Genomic DNA, 13,422 nt, shown 5'->3' with positions numbered 1-13,422 from the left:
GCAACTGCCTAAAAACGGCGATAAACGAGACTGTGTACATGGTCACATAGGATAACATTGGATGAGTTCAGGGGCAGTTGAAAAAAGCATCCAACTGCCTCTGAACGTACGTTTAGCAGCGTCCCGTGTACATGGGGCCTTAGGCTCCATTCACACTTAGGCGTTTTGAATCGCAGGTGGAATTTCCGCAATTCTGCCAGTGATTCCAAATCATGGAAAAACGCGGGATGCGTTTACAATGCCATTACTTCTTAGTGGCACCCCTATTGCAGTGCAATTCTCCTGCCATGAATTGCGCTGCAATTGTGGCAAATTGAACATGCGACTCTGTCGCCCAAAAAAATCGCCTGCTTATTTTAAAGGCTTGTCCTTTGTGATTGTACCGCGATTGGGGGGTCATTGAAAAGTGATGGCATTGCAGACGTGTCCCGCGTTTTGCCACGATTTTGAATCGCAGGTAGAATTGCAGCGAATCAAATCATCTAGTTCTAAGTGAAGCCTTAAGCCCCATACACACTATCAGATTTTCTGCTGATTTTTGTCTTCAGATTTACCAAAACCATGCAGTGTAAGGGTCTGCCTGATTGTACAGAAATTGAAACTCCTAAGGTTTGACCTCATATTATATGGTTTTGGTAAATCTGAAGGAAAACAATTAGGAGAAAATCTGATAGTGTGTATGGGGCTTTAGAATAACTCTTTTTTAAAACTTTCAAATGTCTCCAGTTTTTATTCTATTAAAGCGTTTGTTAACCCACAATAAAAATAAAGATGCTGATCCTTTAAAACATGTCATACAGCACAGTGCTTGTGTTATGTCATTTGGCCCCCTCCATCACCTGAAATACCTGGCTGATCCTGCCAGTTTCTATCCTTCCCTCTGTACACTAACCATGATATTTCAGGGCTTCTGAGCCCTGACAGCGTTGTCAGTGTACATGCCTCCGTCATACGCTGCTAACTGCAGCTCTCCTGTGTCTTCCTCTGTCCTCCTCCCTTCCCATCATCTCTCACCATCGCTGATCTGCTCCTCTCCCCACTGCTTCAAAACTAGCTGATCTGTATATCATTCCTTTTGTCAGATAAAAATCTGCATTCTAGTGCCTATGCTATATATCTCTATCTATAAAAAAAGATTTCTACCTGTTTTAACAGCGTCTTTCAGTGATCACATCTTGAGGCTCTCTGCTCCTCTTCTCCTCCCTGGCCGACGTCAGCAGGGGAATCTCGGCCCAGCCCACTGGAGATACATGGGGAGAGCTGAGAGCCTGGAGTCATGTGATCGCTGAAAGACACTGTTCAAAACCAGGTAGAAATACATTTTTTTTTTTTTATAAAGCACAGGCACTAAGATGCAGCTTTTTATCTGACAGAGGGAATAATATAAAGATGAGACAGTGGCTTAATAACCACTTTATATTCAAATATGGTTGTCCGCAGGTTTTTTGACATTAGTTACCCAAAAGGGGAAGCTCCAATTGTTTGCACCAACCCCATCCCCCACCGCCATATTTGGCACTTTTTTGGGGGAGTTTTACCTGCAGTCTTCTGGGACACATCACAGGTGATTCGGGTGAGGACAGTCGCTGGATCTCTGGACAGGTAAGTGTCCTTATATTAAAAGTCAGCTGTATCTACTGACTTAATTTTTTTTTTTTGGGGGGGGGGGGGGGGCTGTAGCTCTCCACCACACAAGGGTCTATCTAGTACGACTTACGTGTGTGACATATTCAGGCACCTTTGCCTACTTCCTTTGCTAGATAGTGATTGTGCTTTACTGCTCCCTCAGTGATTCTGTCTGTCAGATTAAAAATGGCCTGAAAAAATTTTTTGTCATGCTATCCCAACAGTTGTTCAGCTGGAATGCTGATCACTATCCTTGGTCTACATTTACACTGAAATGTGTATATGAAATGCCATCATGAAACCAATGAGCAAAAAAAAAAAAAAAAATTTGTATTAAATGCTTCTCGCTTCTATTGAAACAATATTTTTTCCCATTTTTATAGTGCAAATCCTGCAACACCTAAGAGTTTACAGACCATGGACTATACTGCTGAAGAAATTTACATTGTAAATGTCCCTACCACACTCAAAGAGACACAGACATTAAAACATTTTTTTATTTTATTTATATAGGTCCTGATGGGACAAAGTAGATGTAAGTACTTTGTCCCTAATTCTTAGGTGCCTGTAAAACTAGCTGCAATTTTGAACAGGATGTCCCTCCTGAGCACATGGCTGCAACACCGCAGTCAGCAAGCAGAAGGCTCTTTTGGTAGGAGGCGCCTGTGTCTGGCTCAAAGCACTTGCGCAGGCACCATAAAAAATACAAAAGGGACAGGAAACGGACACACCTAAAATTCCTCTGCATTCTTCTTGCCGATGCATGCCTCAGGCAAGTACTGGGAGCCTTGCTAGCTGCAGTGTTGGGTGACCATGCGCCCTTTCAGACATCACAGCTAGAGCTGCAGGGCACCTGAGAGAATAAGAGTAGCTACATGTACCTTGTCAAATCAGAAACCGGATAATGTAAAAAGGAAAAAAAAAAAAAATTCTTTAATGCTTTTTTTGATGAAATGCCGTAACCTAGCAGCACGTTACGGTCTTGTAGGAGCAAACACAACCTGGGAAGAACATACTCACAGACCCCGTGCTCCACATAGTAAAGCCACCCAAAATAAATAAATATATATATATATATATATATATATATATATATATATATATATATATATATATATATATATATATATATATATATATATACACACACACACACACACACACACACACATACACACATATATATATACACACACACAAAAAAAAAAAAAAATACACACACACACAACAAAACCACATCATCATAGCAAAGAACAATACGATTACCAATGAAAAAAGTTCCACATCAGAAGCACAACCCACGAGCAGAACAAAAAACTGAATTATAATATATACTCGGATGGTGATCCAGTGACCATAGCAGATTAGTAGGGACCTACATTATTCATTGCTTCCATAATGGATCTTTTACAAATACTACTATAATACTCCATGATATATTCAGCAAACAGAAGAATTCCTATTGCTTCTAGGATGCAAAAAATAAATAAAATAAGTCAGAAATAACTCCAAGGCACAATTTTCTGGAAGTATACACATTTCAGCCAGCAAACTAACTCAATTACTAAAAATCAGTACCAATTCAAAGAGCTAGAATTCCAGACAACAGTTGGTGGAAAAAGACTGACCGCAACAGGTTGACAAATCTATAAATGTGCGTATTATGAAGATTTCCATCTGAGACAGATACATGGTTTGGAGAGTCTCAGCCAATATCTTTTACTATCTTTTCCTCCAAAAAAATTAAGGAAACAAAAAGTGGAATAATATGATCGCAGGCTGCATAACACAACAAAAGCAGAACCAAAGAAATTAGCAACGGATTGACAAGTAGTGCAAAGTTCATTTTTTCAGTGGTTACAAAGTATTTCAGTAGTTACAAAAACTAGCTCACACATCTGCTTTTATTTCACGGTCGTTGTACATTATGCAAAATAAAATAAATTTATATACAAACATAAAGGCAGTATGAAATAAACATATGCAATTGCTAAGTGCACTGATTCTTGCTGCAACAACAATACATATACCTTATGTTCCAACATATTACCACTCAAAACAATTGTAGGAAACGCTGCATTCCAAAGCCGGAAGAGACCCCCTTCCTGTATGTTTGCTCACTGCTGATAAAAACAGATTCCTTCCTGGTCCCTCTGCTGTCTGTTCCGAACATCTTTTGTAATGAACTGAGTCAAAATGTGGATACAGAGGCCTGGTCCTCTCACACATCTGTGTTTAAATTTTTAATTTAAACACAGACACTCGCAGAAGAAAGTGTCACAGTGCAACAATAACAGTGATAAATTGAAAAGATAGATATTGATCATATGCCCGTACAATGTAACTAACTACAGCTCTGTGATCTCCTTTGCAACATCACATTTTCTTTCAGATTTATTTTGATCAACCCCTCTGCCATTTAAATGCTTCAATGTACAGGTTTATAACCAAATGAAAAATACTAGTAATATAAAACAGATTTAAATTTAGAAATAAATAAGCACAAAAAATGGCTTCAGTATTGCATATTTAACAAAGAAAGTAGGTTAAAACAGTGACATGTAACAACTGTATTGCCATTTCTGCTAGTCATCTTCACCTTCTGTATACACAGAATTAGGGGGGAAAAAATATTAATTATGTTGTCAATTGACTTCTCTGATTAGAGTAGCTCTATCACTTACAGAAAAAGTTCACCTTCAAAAAGCTAGACTACTATAAAACATCCATCAATTGTTAACATTTGTAAACACAATAATAATATAAAAAGATTTGCAAGCATCCGCAACACCGCGGAATGTGTCACAAGCCATTTATGATTTGGAAGATATTAATGTGACACCCAGCTTTTAAATAGCAAAGTGTAAAAATGTTCAGGTTCTGAGTAAATAAACTTCTTACAACCTCTACTCTTTTTACATGAATTTCACTTTGTCTTTCTATTTTACATGCCATCACTTAACTGGATGAATGCAAATCACATAATTTACAGTAAACATGTGCCAACAGCCGCCTAAACAATTTTGCCTTATGACTAAATGTCATAATGATCAGAATACAGGTCCTTAGAACATGACCCTGGATTATGAAGTGGAAGATCCGACCTGATTTTCTACAAATCAAAAACGTAACTACCTAACATTTTTAAGAAATGGCAAAATAAAAATAAGGGGATAATAGATTAGCCATCAAGAAATGCTGCTCGACTTTTGAATTTTTCAAAACATAGTTCGTATAAAGATTGCTTTTGCCTTTTTTGTTTATTACAACATTTTCACTCTATGATCAAATAAGTGTTTAAGCTTCTGAAAACTCTATAGGAATACCAACGATTATGGAGATGAGGGTCTTTTTTTTCTTTCTTTATTGATAACAAAAGAATGGATCAGCAGCAAACAGAGAAAAGTGACAAGACTTAAATCGAGTCATTTTACATGCAGAAATAGGTTTGCAAATGCGCATTACTGATGTGTCACCATTACTCTCCCCCCCCCCCCTTTGTTTTATGTGCATTAGGGAAGCCGGTACATTTCTTGTCATGCATTCCCTTTGGGAAAAAAAGTTCAGAGGCTCCCTGATATTAAATGACCATTCAAGTGAAAGCACATCACTTTGTATTAAACAATGTGTTTAGAATTCAACGAAATACTTTAAAACAATACTGTAACCGCAAAAGAAAAATATTGTAAGATACATGGGCTATGACAGGAGGGTCAAAATGATCATATTTAAAAGTTAAACTCTTTAAATCAAACATAAAATAATAAATGTCTCTCTTTACCAATAACCGTTTTACAGTTTTTTTTTCCTCCTTTCTTCAAATGAGAGCCTTTACACTGTGTACTATGTGAAAATAAATAAATAGAAATTAGCTAGCACAGTAGTGTCTTTGTAAGAAACCACTGTCAATGAGTTTTTATGAAACACAAATTCCATTCATCTTAAACTGTACAGAACATACTGGCGCCCCTTAGTGGCTTAAAGTCCAAAGCAAGGATATAAAGAGATCTGTTTCATGCAGGGTTTTTCCCTCCCAGCATGTTGTTGTTGGGCATTCCTGGAAGTTTTAAGTTTCCCCCTCCATTTACAGATTCCTTCAGCCTGCACAGCCCCAGCACACACAAACAGGAAGATCAACCAAGCCCTTTAAAGCCTGAGCCTGTGGCATCAAGTTACTCTAGCTAAGGACAACAGCTGATTCTAAACTATAAAGGAGTGCAGAAGGACCAAAACATATATAGGACTTCATGCTAACCAGTTTATCATTGAAATTAATATTTTGATATATTCAGCTTCAAAATAAACTCATCGTTGAGCCAGGATTACAGGCACCTCCTAAAATATCCACTCTTAACAGATGAATTTAAAAATCAAAAGCTTAAAAAGTAAAGAAAATTTACCAATAGAACATTAAACCTTATCATAAACATTCTGGATATTAACATAAAAAGCTAACTTTGCACACATCTGAAGTTCAAGAAAAACAAGTGTTGGTTTTGTTTCCTATATAAAAACCAACATACTCCATAGTACTAATAAAACATTCCAAAGAAATAACTGCAGGTAAAAAAGAACTTTGCTGTTTTAAGCAGCTAGCCTGACTTTAAGGTCACTTCGATGTATGCTTTACATATACACAGTGCCATTGGTACAGCTTGAGAAACAAAATTACACAGTTCTGATTAAAAAGTTACACATAACAGGAGAGGGTTTGCTATTGGAAAAAGCTGCAAGACAGCAACATAAAAGCTACTGTTTCTAATGTATAAAAATAAACCGTTACACGGCTCTGCTCTCAGAAAGGTCATGCTCTGTGTACTCTGATTTCTGCATTATTATGTGTTATATTAAGCAATAATGTATGATCTGATATCAAACTGCAGCATAACACCACAATAATATAAAAACCACAGATGAGCTTAAGGTTGGGGCATTTTTCAGTTTAAAGTATGAAACCAAAGAGCTGATGAGAGCTGCATGTGTCCCTTAAAACAGCAGTGTAACTTCCCAGTCACAGGATATGGTCTGCTTCTGTGATTTTACACACTTCCTTGCCGTCTTCTGAGTATTGTCTCTAGTTATGTAAATAGGCCGTGTATCACATTTACACATTGCTCCTATTTCCCATTTGATGTGTTACACTCAGCCTGCTCCCCATGCTACTTCCTTTGACTATCTAAAGGCCTTGATGTCAAAAAATGAATATGGGCAGTGGTTACTTTAATTTGATCAGGCCTTTAAAAAATTCTACACGTCAAACTAATGCAGCAATTGATGAACAAAATTATGGAGAAATCTCTAGGTTCTTACTGACAGTACTGGAGTTATTACCTTTATTGAAATATAGCTAATACAAAGAGAACAACATTTCTCTATAGGCAATGCCTGCATCCTTATAAAGCCCATGTTACAAGGAAAAGGGTAGTTTGATTTATCAGAGTGTAGAAAAATATGGCAAGTATGATCATTTCAAAAGAGAAAAATAAAAATTAAAAAAAAATGACACACTATAATAGTGTACTTTTTTTTTTTTTTTTAATCAAATGAATGGTTTGCTGCAATGTTTGTAAAGCAAATATTTGCCTATTTACACTGGGCTCAAGAACAGCTGCAAAAACTAGAACCCTCGCCACCATGGTAAAAAGGAAAAAAAAATGCAAATGGACTATCCACCCTTTGTAGATGACCATGGAGAGACAGAGGTCACGCTAACAAATAATCTGCACATTTAAAGTGAAATAAAAATAGGATTGAAGTATGCCTCGAGATACAGCTGACTATTAAGAGCAATATTTTGAAGGATCTATGCAATGAAGATAAAACCTAGCCATATGTACAAAGACCAGGCCTGCCAACCCCGTCTCAGCTTCAGGCTTTAACAGACTCGGCCATAAATGCATATAGCTAAAGCTGCATAATCTGTATTTCCATTAGCACTCATAGACTTATTGATTGAAACACAAAAAAGTTACACAATGGCGACATCCTTTCATCAAACAAGGTTTTATTTTACCTAAGACTGAGTACATTCCAAAAACATGTAAACAATGCAAACAAAACAAAAAGGTATTTCAAAACTGTAAAATACAGATTTTGAAGCCTGCATTTCACCACTATAGCATCTTATCTACTATAAAAGGACCCACTTAGGAATTTCATACTACATCATTTACAATGCAATAAATCTACTGTTCAACACAAAGATAAACCACAGAAAGTGTGTGTGTGGTGGTTACAAAGTTTGAAGAGTCTACTCTGCTCAAGAGTGGCAATGGGTTCATCCTCTATCCTAAATTACCAAGTGTAATATTATATATATATATATATATATATATATATATATATATCAGCTGCCAATGCCATCTTGCACGTGACGCAAGAAAATACCATGCAGAGAATCAGCTAGCATCTTTAACCATTTACAATCCTCATTTGAGCAATATAAAAAGGATTAAAATGTTGCTTCTTGCTACTATTGCTAACCTCGGATCACTGGAGTCTAGAACATGACAAGGAAAAACAATAAAATGCCTGTTCTCTTCAGCAGGCCAGATCAATACCACCAGCAATACATGATTTGTGTGCTTCTTGCAGTGAATTTACAAAGATTATTTTTTTTTTTCCTCCTAACAGCTGTCATTAGAACCATTCAGCATATTTATACATCTATGCTATATGACAATTACACAAACATTATACACTTACTACAAAATAACACAACACACTTTACTAGGGTAACCAAAATCATGGGGCAAATTGCTGAAATTTGGTGAGAACCAATTTCCAGGAGATCTCCCTGTTAAACAAAGAGCAGTGATTCAACATGGCCTTGTCACAGTCCATATGCCTTGGTGGCAATAAAGTGCAGCAAATGGCTATGGAGGAAAAAAAAAAACAAACAGACCACATATAATCTAAATGACACGCTGCTCCAAAACAGCAAAAGATGGTTAGAATGAGACAGGAATTCAGCAATAAAAAGAAGCTTAGCCTCTGGCAATTGGGTAATAATATAGGACTAAACCAGTACTTGGAAATTATCATCCCTGGCTAACAGGCTAAGGACAAGAGATATGCTTAGTGTTCATAGGTGGTAGTAAACTCTCAGAGTAACACTGTACCTACATGTCCAGCACATACTACTGACATGCCAACGCAGGCACTGGTTGACAGGCGCCAAAGGGCCTCTGTGCCAAAAGTCATTTTTAAAACCCTCACCCAACTACCGTCCAAGTCAAAACACTTACTCTGTTTAGATTGTAAGGTCTACGAGCAGGGCCCTCCTAACCCTCTTATCTTGTAACTGTATGGCATTCCTTTATTTTGCAGAGCAGCGTACAAGCCATAGGCACTATATAAACTCTGTACAACAATACTAATGATCCACAGCTAGATAGAAGTGAGCCATCTACATAACATCAGGGGGAATGCCTCAGTACCTATCTGACCCACATAGATTATAAATGGGCCCCTAGCTCCCAGAGGGCCCTCCTAACATTCTTTTAACAGTACAGTCTCCCGTTATGTTGGAGAGCGCCATACAAAAACAGCAGGCACTATATAAATCCTGTATAGTACTACTAATGATCCACAGCTAGATAGAAGTGAGCCATGTTCAGATCCACATAACATCTGGGGGAAGGTCTCAGCACCAGTCTGACCCAAATCTAGTATAAACAGGCCCCTAGCTCCCTCCTAACCTTCTTGTCTTGTAACAGTACTGTCTCCCTTTATGTTGTAGGGAGCCCTCAGATTTATATAAATACTGTATTGGAATACTAGCTTATAAGCTCTTACGAGCAGGGCCCTCCCAACCCTTGTCTTGTAACAGTACTGTATCACTTTATTTTGTAGGGAGCCATACAAACTGTGGGCACTATATAAATCCTGTATAATACTACTACTGATCCACAGCTAGACAGAAGTGAGCTGTGTTCAGGTCTACATAACATCAGGTGGAAGGTCTCAGCGCCAGTCTGACCCGTATCTACTATAAATGGGCCCCTAGCTCCCTGAGGGCCCTCCTAACTATCTTGTAACAGTACTGTCTCCCTTTATGTTGTAGAGTGCCTACAGATTTATCTAAAGCCTGCATTAGAAAACTTTAGATTGTAAGTTCTCACGAGCAGGGCCCTCCTAACCCTCGGTAACAGTAATATATCCCTTTATCTTGTAGGGCACCATTCAAACTGTAGGCACTACATAAATCCTGTATAATACTACTACTGATCTACAGCTAGATATAAGTGAGCTATGTTCAGGTCTACATATCAGGAGGAAGGTCTCGGCACCTGTCCAACCCATATCTAATATAAATGGAACGCCCTAACCTTCTTGCCTTGTAGTAGTACTGTCAGTTTAGGTTGCAGAGCAGAGCTATATATCCTGTATAATATGACTACTGATCCACAGCTAGATAGAAGTGTTCCATGTTCCTACATATCAGGAGGTAGGTCTCAGCACCCGTCCAACCCATATTGAATATAAATGGGCCCCCCTAACCCTCTTGTCTCTGAGCAGTACTGTCAGTTTATGTTGTAGAGCGCCTATAGATTTATATGAATCTTATATTATTTCAGATTGTAAGCTCTTACAAGAAGGGCCCTCCTAACCCTCATCTTGTAACAGTACTATCTCCCTTTATTTTATAGGGCACCAAACACTATACAAATCCCGTATAGTACTACTACTGATCCACAGCTAGAAAGAAGTGTTCAGGTTCACATATCATGAGGTATGTCTCAGCACCCGTCCAACTTATATCCAATATAAATGGGTCCCTCTATCCTTTTTGCCTTGTAGCAGTACTGTCAGTTTAGGTTGCAAGCTACAACAGACTTGCATAAATCCTATATTATAATACTTCAGATTTTAAGCTCTAACAAGCAGGGCCCTCCTAACACTCATCTTGTAACAGTACTGCCTCCCTTTATTTTGTAGGGCACCGAACACTAGGCACTATATAAATCCTCTAAAATACTACTATTGATCCACAGCTAGATAAAAGTGAGCTAGGTCCAGGTTGATGTGACATTAGAGGGGGTCTCAGCACCCATCTAGTACAAGTGGGCCCCTATGTCCCTGGCACAAGCAGTATTGTCCGCCCCCCTGAATGCAATGCAGCCCTGTAAAGAGGCAAAGGGTTGTGTTCCCTTGATAGCTGTGGTGCTCCTCCCCCCCCCCCCCCATTGCATCACAAGTTTGGTAAGCACCAGATAAAGGCACATTCCAGCAGGTCACATGGCCAGTAACATGGGGTGGGGAGGGCTCTCCAGTGAAAAACCAAACTCGGCTCATTCCCAAAACTTTGCCGGGGGGGTTCAATCCCCCTCCCCCCCAATAGAGCCTAGGGGGACAAGCAGGGTGTAATGTGCGTGCACAGCGGCCATCGTACCTTCATCCAGAAGTCTCTCCAGGTGGTTAAATATCCCGCAGAAGTTGGGCAGACTGCTCATCAGCTTCTTATCGTTCATGAGTTGCATTAGATAGTCTGGGGTCGGCTTCGGCTTTTCCTTTGTTTCCATTTCCCCCACCATGATCCAAGCTCTCCGAAAACAAAAAAGGTAAAAAAGAAAAATAATACAAAAAGAAGAAAGGAGGCTCTCGGCTCGGTCTTTGGTGCTACAAAAGGAAGAAGGAAGGAAAAAAAACTGCTAATAAAAGTGAGAAATGTAGGAGATGAGGGACTTGTTCGTTATTCCGCCCTCGGGGTGTCCGAATACATAAGAGGGGGAGGGCTCTCCCCACAACTAACACTTCACCCCTTGTCTTCTCCGAACACAGCGGCCCCCTAGGAAGTCTGGAAGCTTCTCCGAGCCTCACACACAAGACGGACTGCTCTGTACACAGGAGGGCATCGGACGTGCTGAGCCGCTCTCTATCTCTCTCTCACACACGGCGTGTCACTCAGCTTCCCTTCTAACACAAGCCTGACCGTCTCCTCTCCTCCTCCTTAGCACAATGCCGCCGCCACCACCACCGCCTCCTCCTCCTCCTCTATCTCCGTCTCTGTGTAGCCGCCTCGGCATGCGACGACTAAGTAGTCCCGTAGTAGCAGGTCTCCGGCCGCCGCGCGTCTGCTTACTTCTCCTTCTAAAGGAGTTCGCTCCAGTTCACGCAGCACTGAGAGGAAGAGGTGGAGGGGCGGAGAGCTCCGAGGATAGGAGGAAAGCCAAGGGTGGGAGCAGGGGCGGGGTCAGCCTCAGAGGAAGGGGGTAGTCCTTAGTGACCGTTGTTAGGGGGCGGGGAGAACATTTTTTTTTTTTTTTTTTTTTTTTTTTTTTTAGAGGGGAGTGGCGAGAGAGACAGACAGAGACAGAGGGCTGGACGGGGTGCTGCTGTTGCACAGCGAGGTGATCGAATCATGATCTTCGTGTGAGGAGAGGGACGATACCAGAATGGGGGGGTGTCTGGGCTCCCCCACAACAAGAGCATATGGAACACCCCAAGAACTAATAGGGAGACCGGAGCAGTACATACACGAGGACGTCTTGCATTCCTGCTCACACAGCCCGCCCTATATACAGCGATGGAAAGTTTTCATCTCTCCCCAGCCTAGAAGATTGGCTCTGCTCATTAATCCCTTTGCTGCCAGCTTGTTTCTGGGCCTCAGGATGTGAACTTTCCAAGAAAAGGGGCCATTAGGTAGTGTGTGTACTCCCCTGGTGTTTTATTATAGCTGCCTGTACACAATCTCCCTAGGCTATGGACATAAAGTCCCATGACAAGTCACAGCCCATTCATTTCAATGGCACCCGTTCCAATCTATGCGACTTAAAGTTGCAGCAACTCTGAAAAGGTTCCTGCACTACTTTGATCCGGCGGAGACTGTAAAGTCGCGCTCTAAATCATGTGACTTTAGGGCCACAATAGTGGAAACGCAGCCTAATGCCCCGTACACACGAGCGGAATTTCCGTCTGAAAAATCTTGGATGTTTTTTTCCGACGGAATTCCACTCAAGCTTGGCTTGCATACACACGGTCACACAAAAGTTCTCTGAACTTTTGACCATCAAGAACGCGGTGACGTACAACACTACGACGAGAAGAGAAAATGAAGTTCAATGTTTCCGAGCATGCGTCAAATTGTTTCTGAGCATGCATGTTTTTTTTGCGTGTCAGAATTACATACAGATGACGGAATTTCCGTCAAGAACATTTTCCGTTGGAAAAATAGAGAGCCAGCTCTCAATCTTTTGCTGGCGGAAATTCACACAGAAAGTTGGATGGAGCATACACACGGTCGGAATATCCAACCAAAAGCTCCCATCACACTTTTTTTGTCGGATATTCCAACCGTGTGTATGCAGCATTAGGGCCAGCTGCCACCAGAATGCATTCCTTACACGTTTCCCACGCCGGGTTCAAACGCACCGCCCGTGGGGTCCGCAGCGGGTACAGTGCATGCAGGAAAGGATTCACGGCGCTTCACTTTTTTCACATTTCATTATGTTACAGCCCTATTCCAAAATGGATTAAATTCATTGTATTCCTCAAAATTCTACAAACAATACCCCATAATGACAACGTGAGAGAAATTGGTTTGAAATCTTTGCAAATTTATTAAAAATGAAAAAAAAAGATCACATGTACAAAGTAGCTGCACTATTAATCGTTAAAAAAATTGCGTTCTCGATTCAACCCCCCCCCCTCACAATCTTAACCACTTGCCGCCCGCCATATAGCAGAATGACGGCGGCAAAGTGGTTGTGATATCCTGACTGGACGTAATATGACGTGAAAAATATATACTAAAGCGCTAATATGAATATTTAAATTAAAGTGATTAATAAAAGA

General features: G+C 40.2%; 1 protein-coding gene across 13 annotated transcripts in view; it reads right to left on the bottom strand.

Annotated features, from left to right (window-relative positions):
- Window positions 1-11,792, bottom strand: part of QKI (QKI, KH domain containing RNA binding) — a 279,038-nt gene extending 267,246 nt beyond the window's left edge. For 3 of the 13 annotated variants that reach the window (XR_012243934.1, XM_073627482.1, XM_073627480.1), the window contains exon 1: window positions 11,021-11,791. Coding sequence is in view for 11 of the 13 variants with exons in the window: in XM_073627482.1 (XP_073483583.1) it covers window positions 11,021-11,162 (142 nt within the window). In the remaining 2 variants the exon portion in view is untranslated. Of the gene's footprint in view, window positions 1-8,873; window positions 8,898-11,020 lie in introns of those variants that run through there. The other 10 variants (XM_073627474.1, XM_073627476.1, XM_073627477.1 and 7 more) reach the window with 7 other exon arrangements.
- Window positions 11,793-13,422: the final 1,630 nt, after the last annotated feature.

Source organism: Aquarana catesbeiana, linkage group LG04 (assembly GCF_042186555.1).
Source record: "Aquarana catesbeiana isolate 2022-GZ linkage group LG04, ASM4218655v1, whole genome shotgun sequence".
Lineage (NCBI taxonomy): Eukaryota > Metazoa > Chordata > Amphibia > Anura > Ranidae > Aquarana > Aquarana catesbeiana.
The sequence above is the reverse complement of the archived record's forward strand: the minus strand, read 5'-3'. Positions and strand labels throughout refer to the sequence as shown.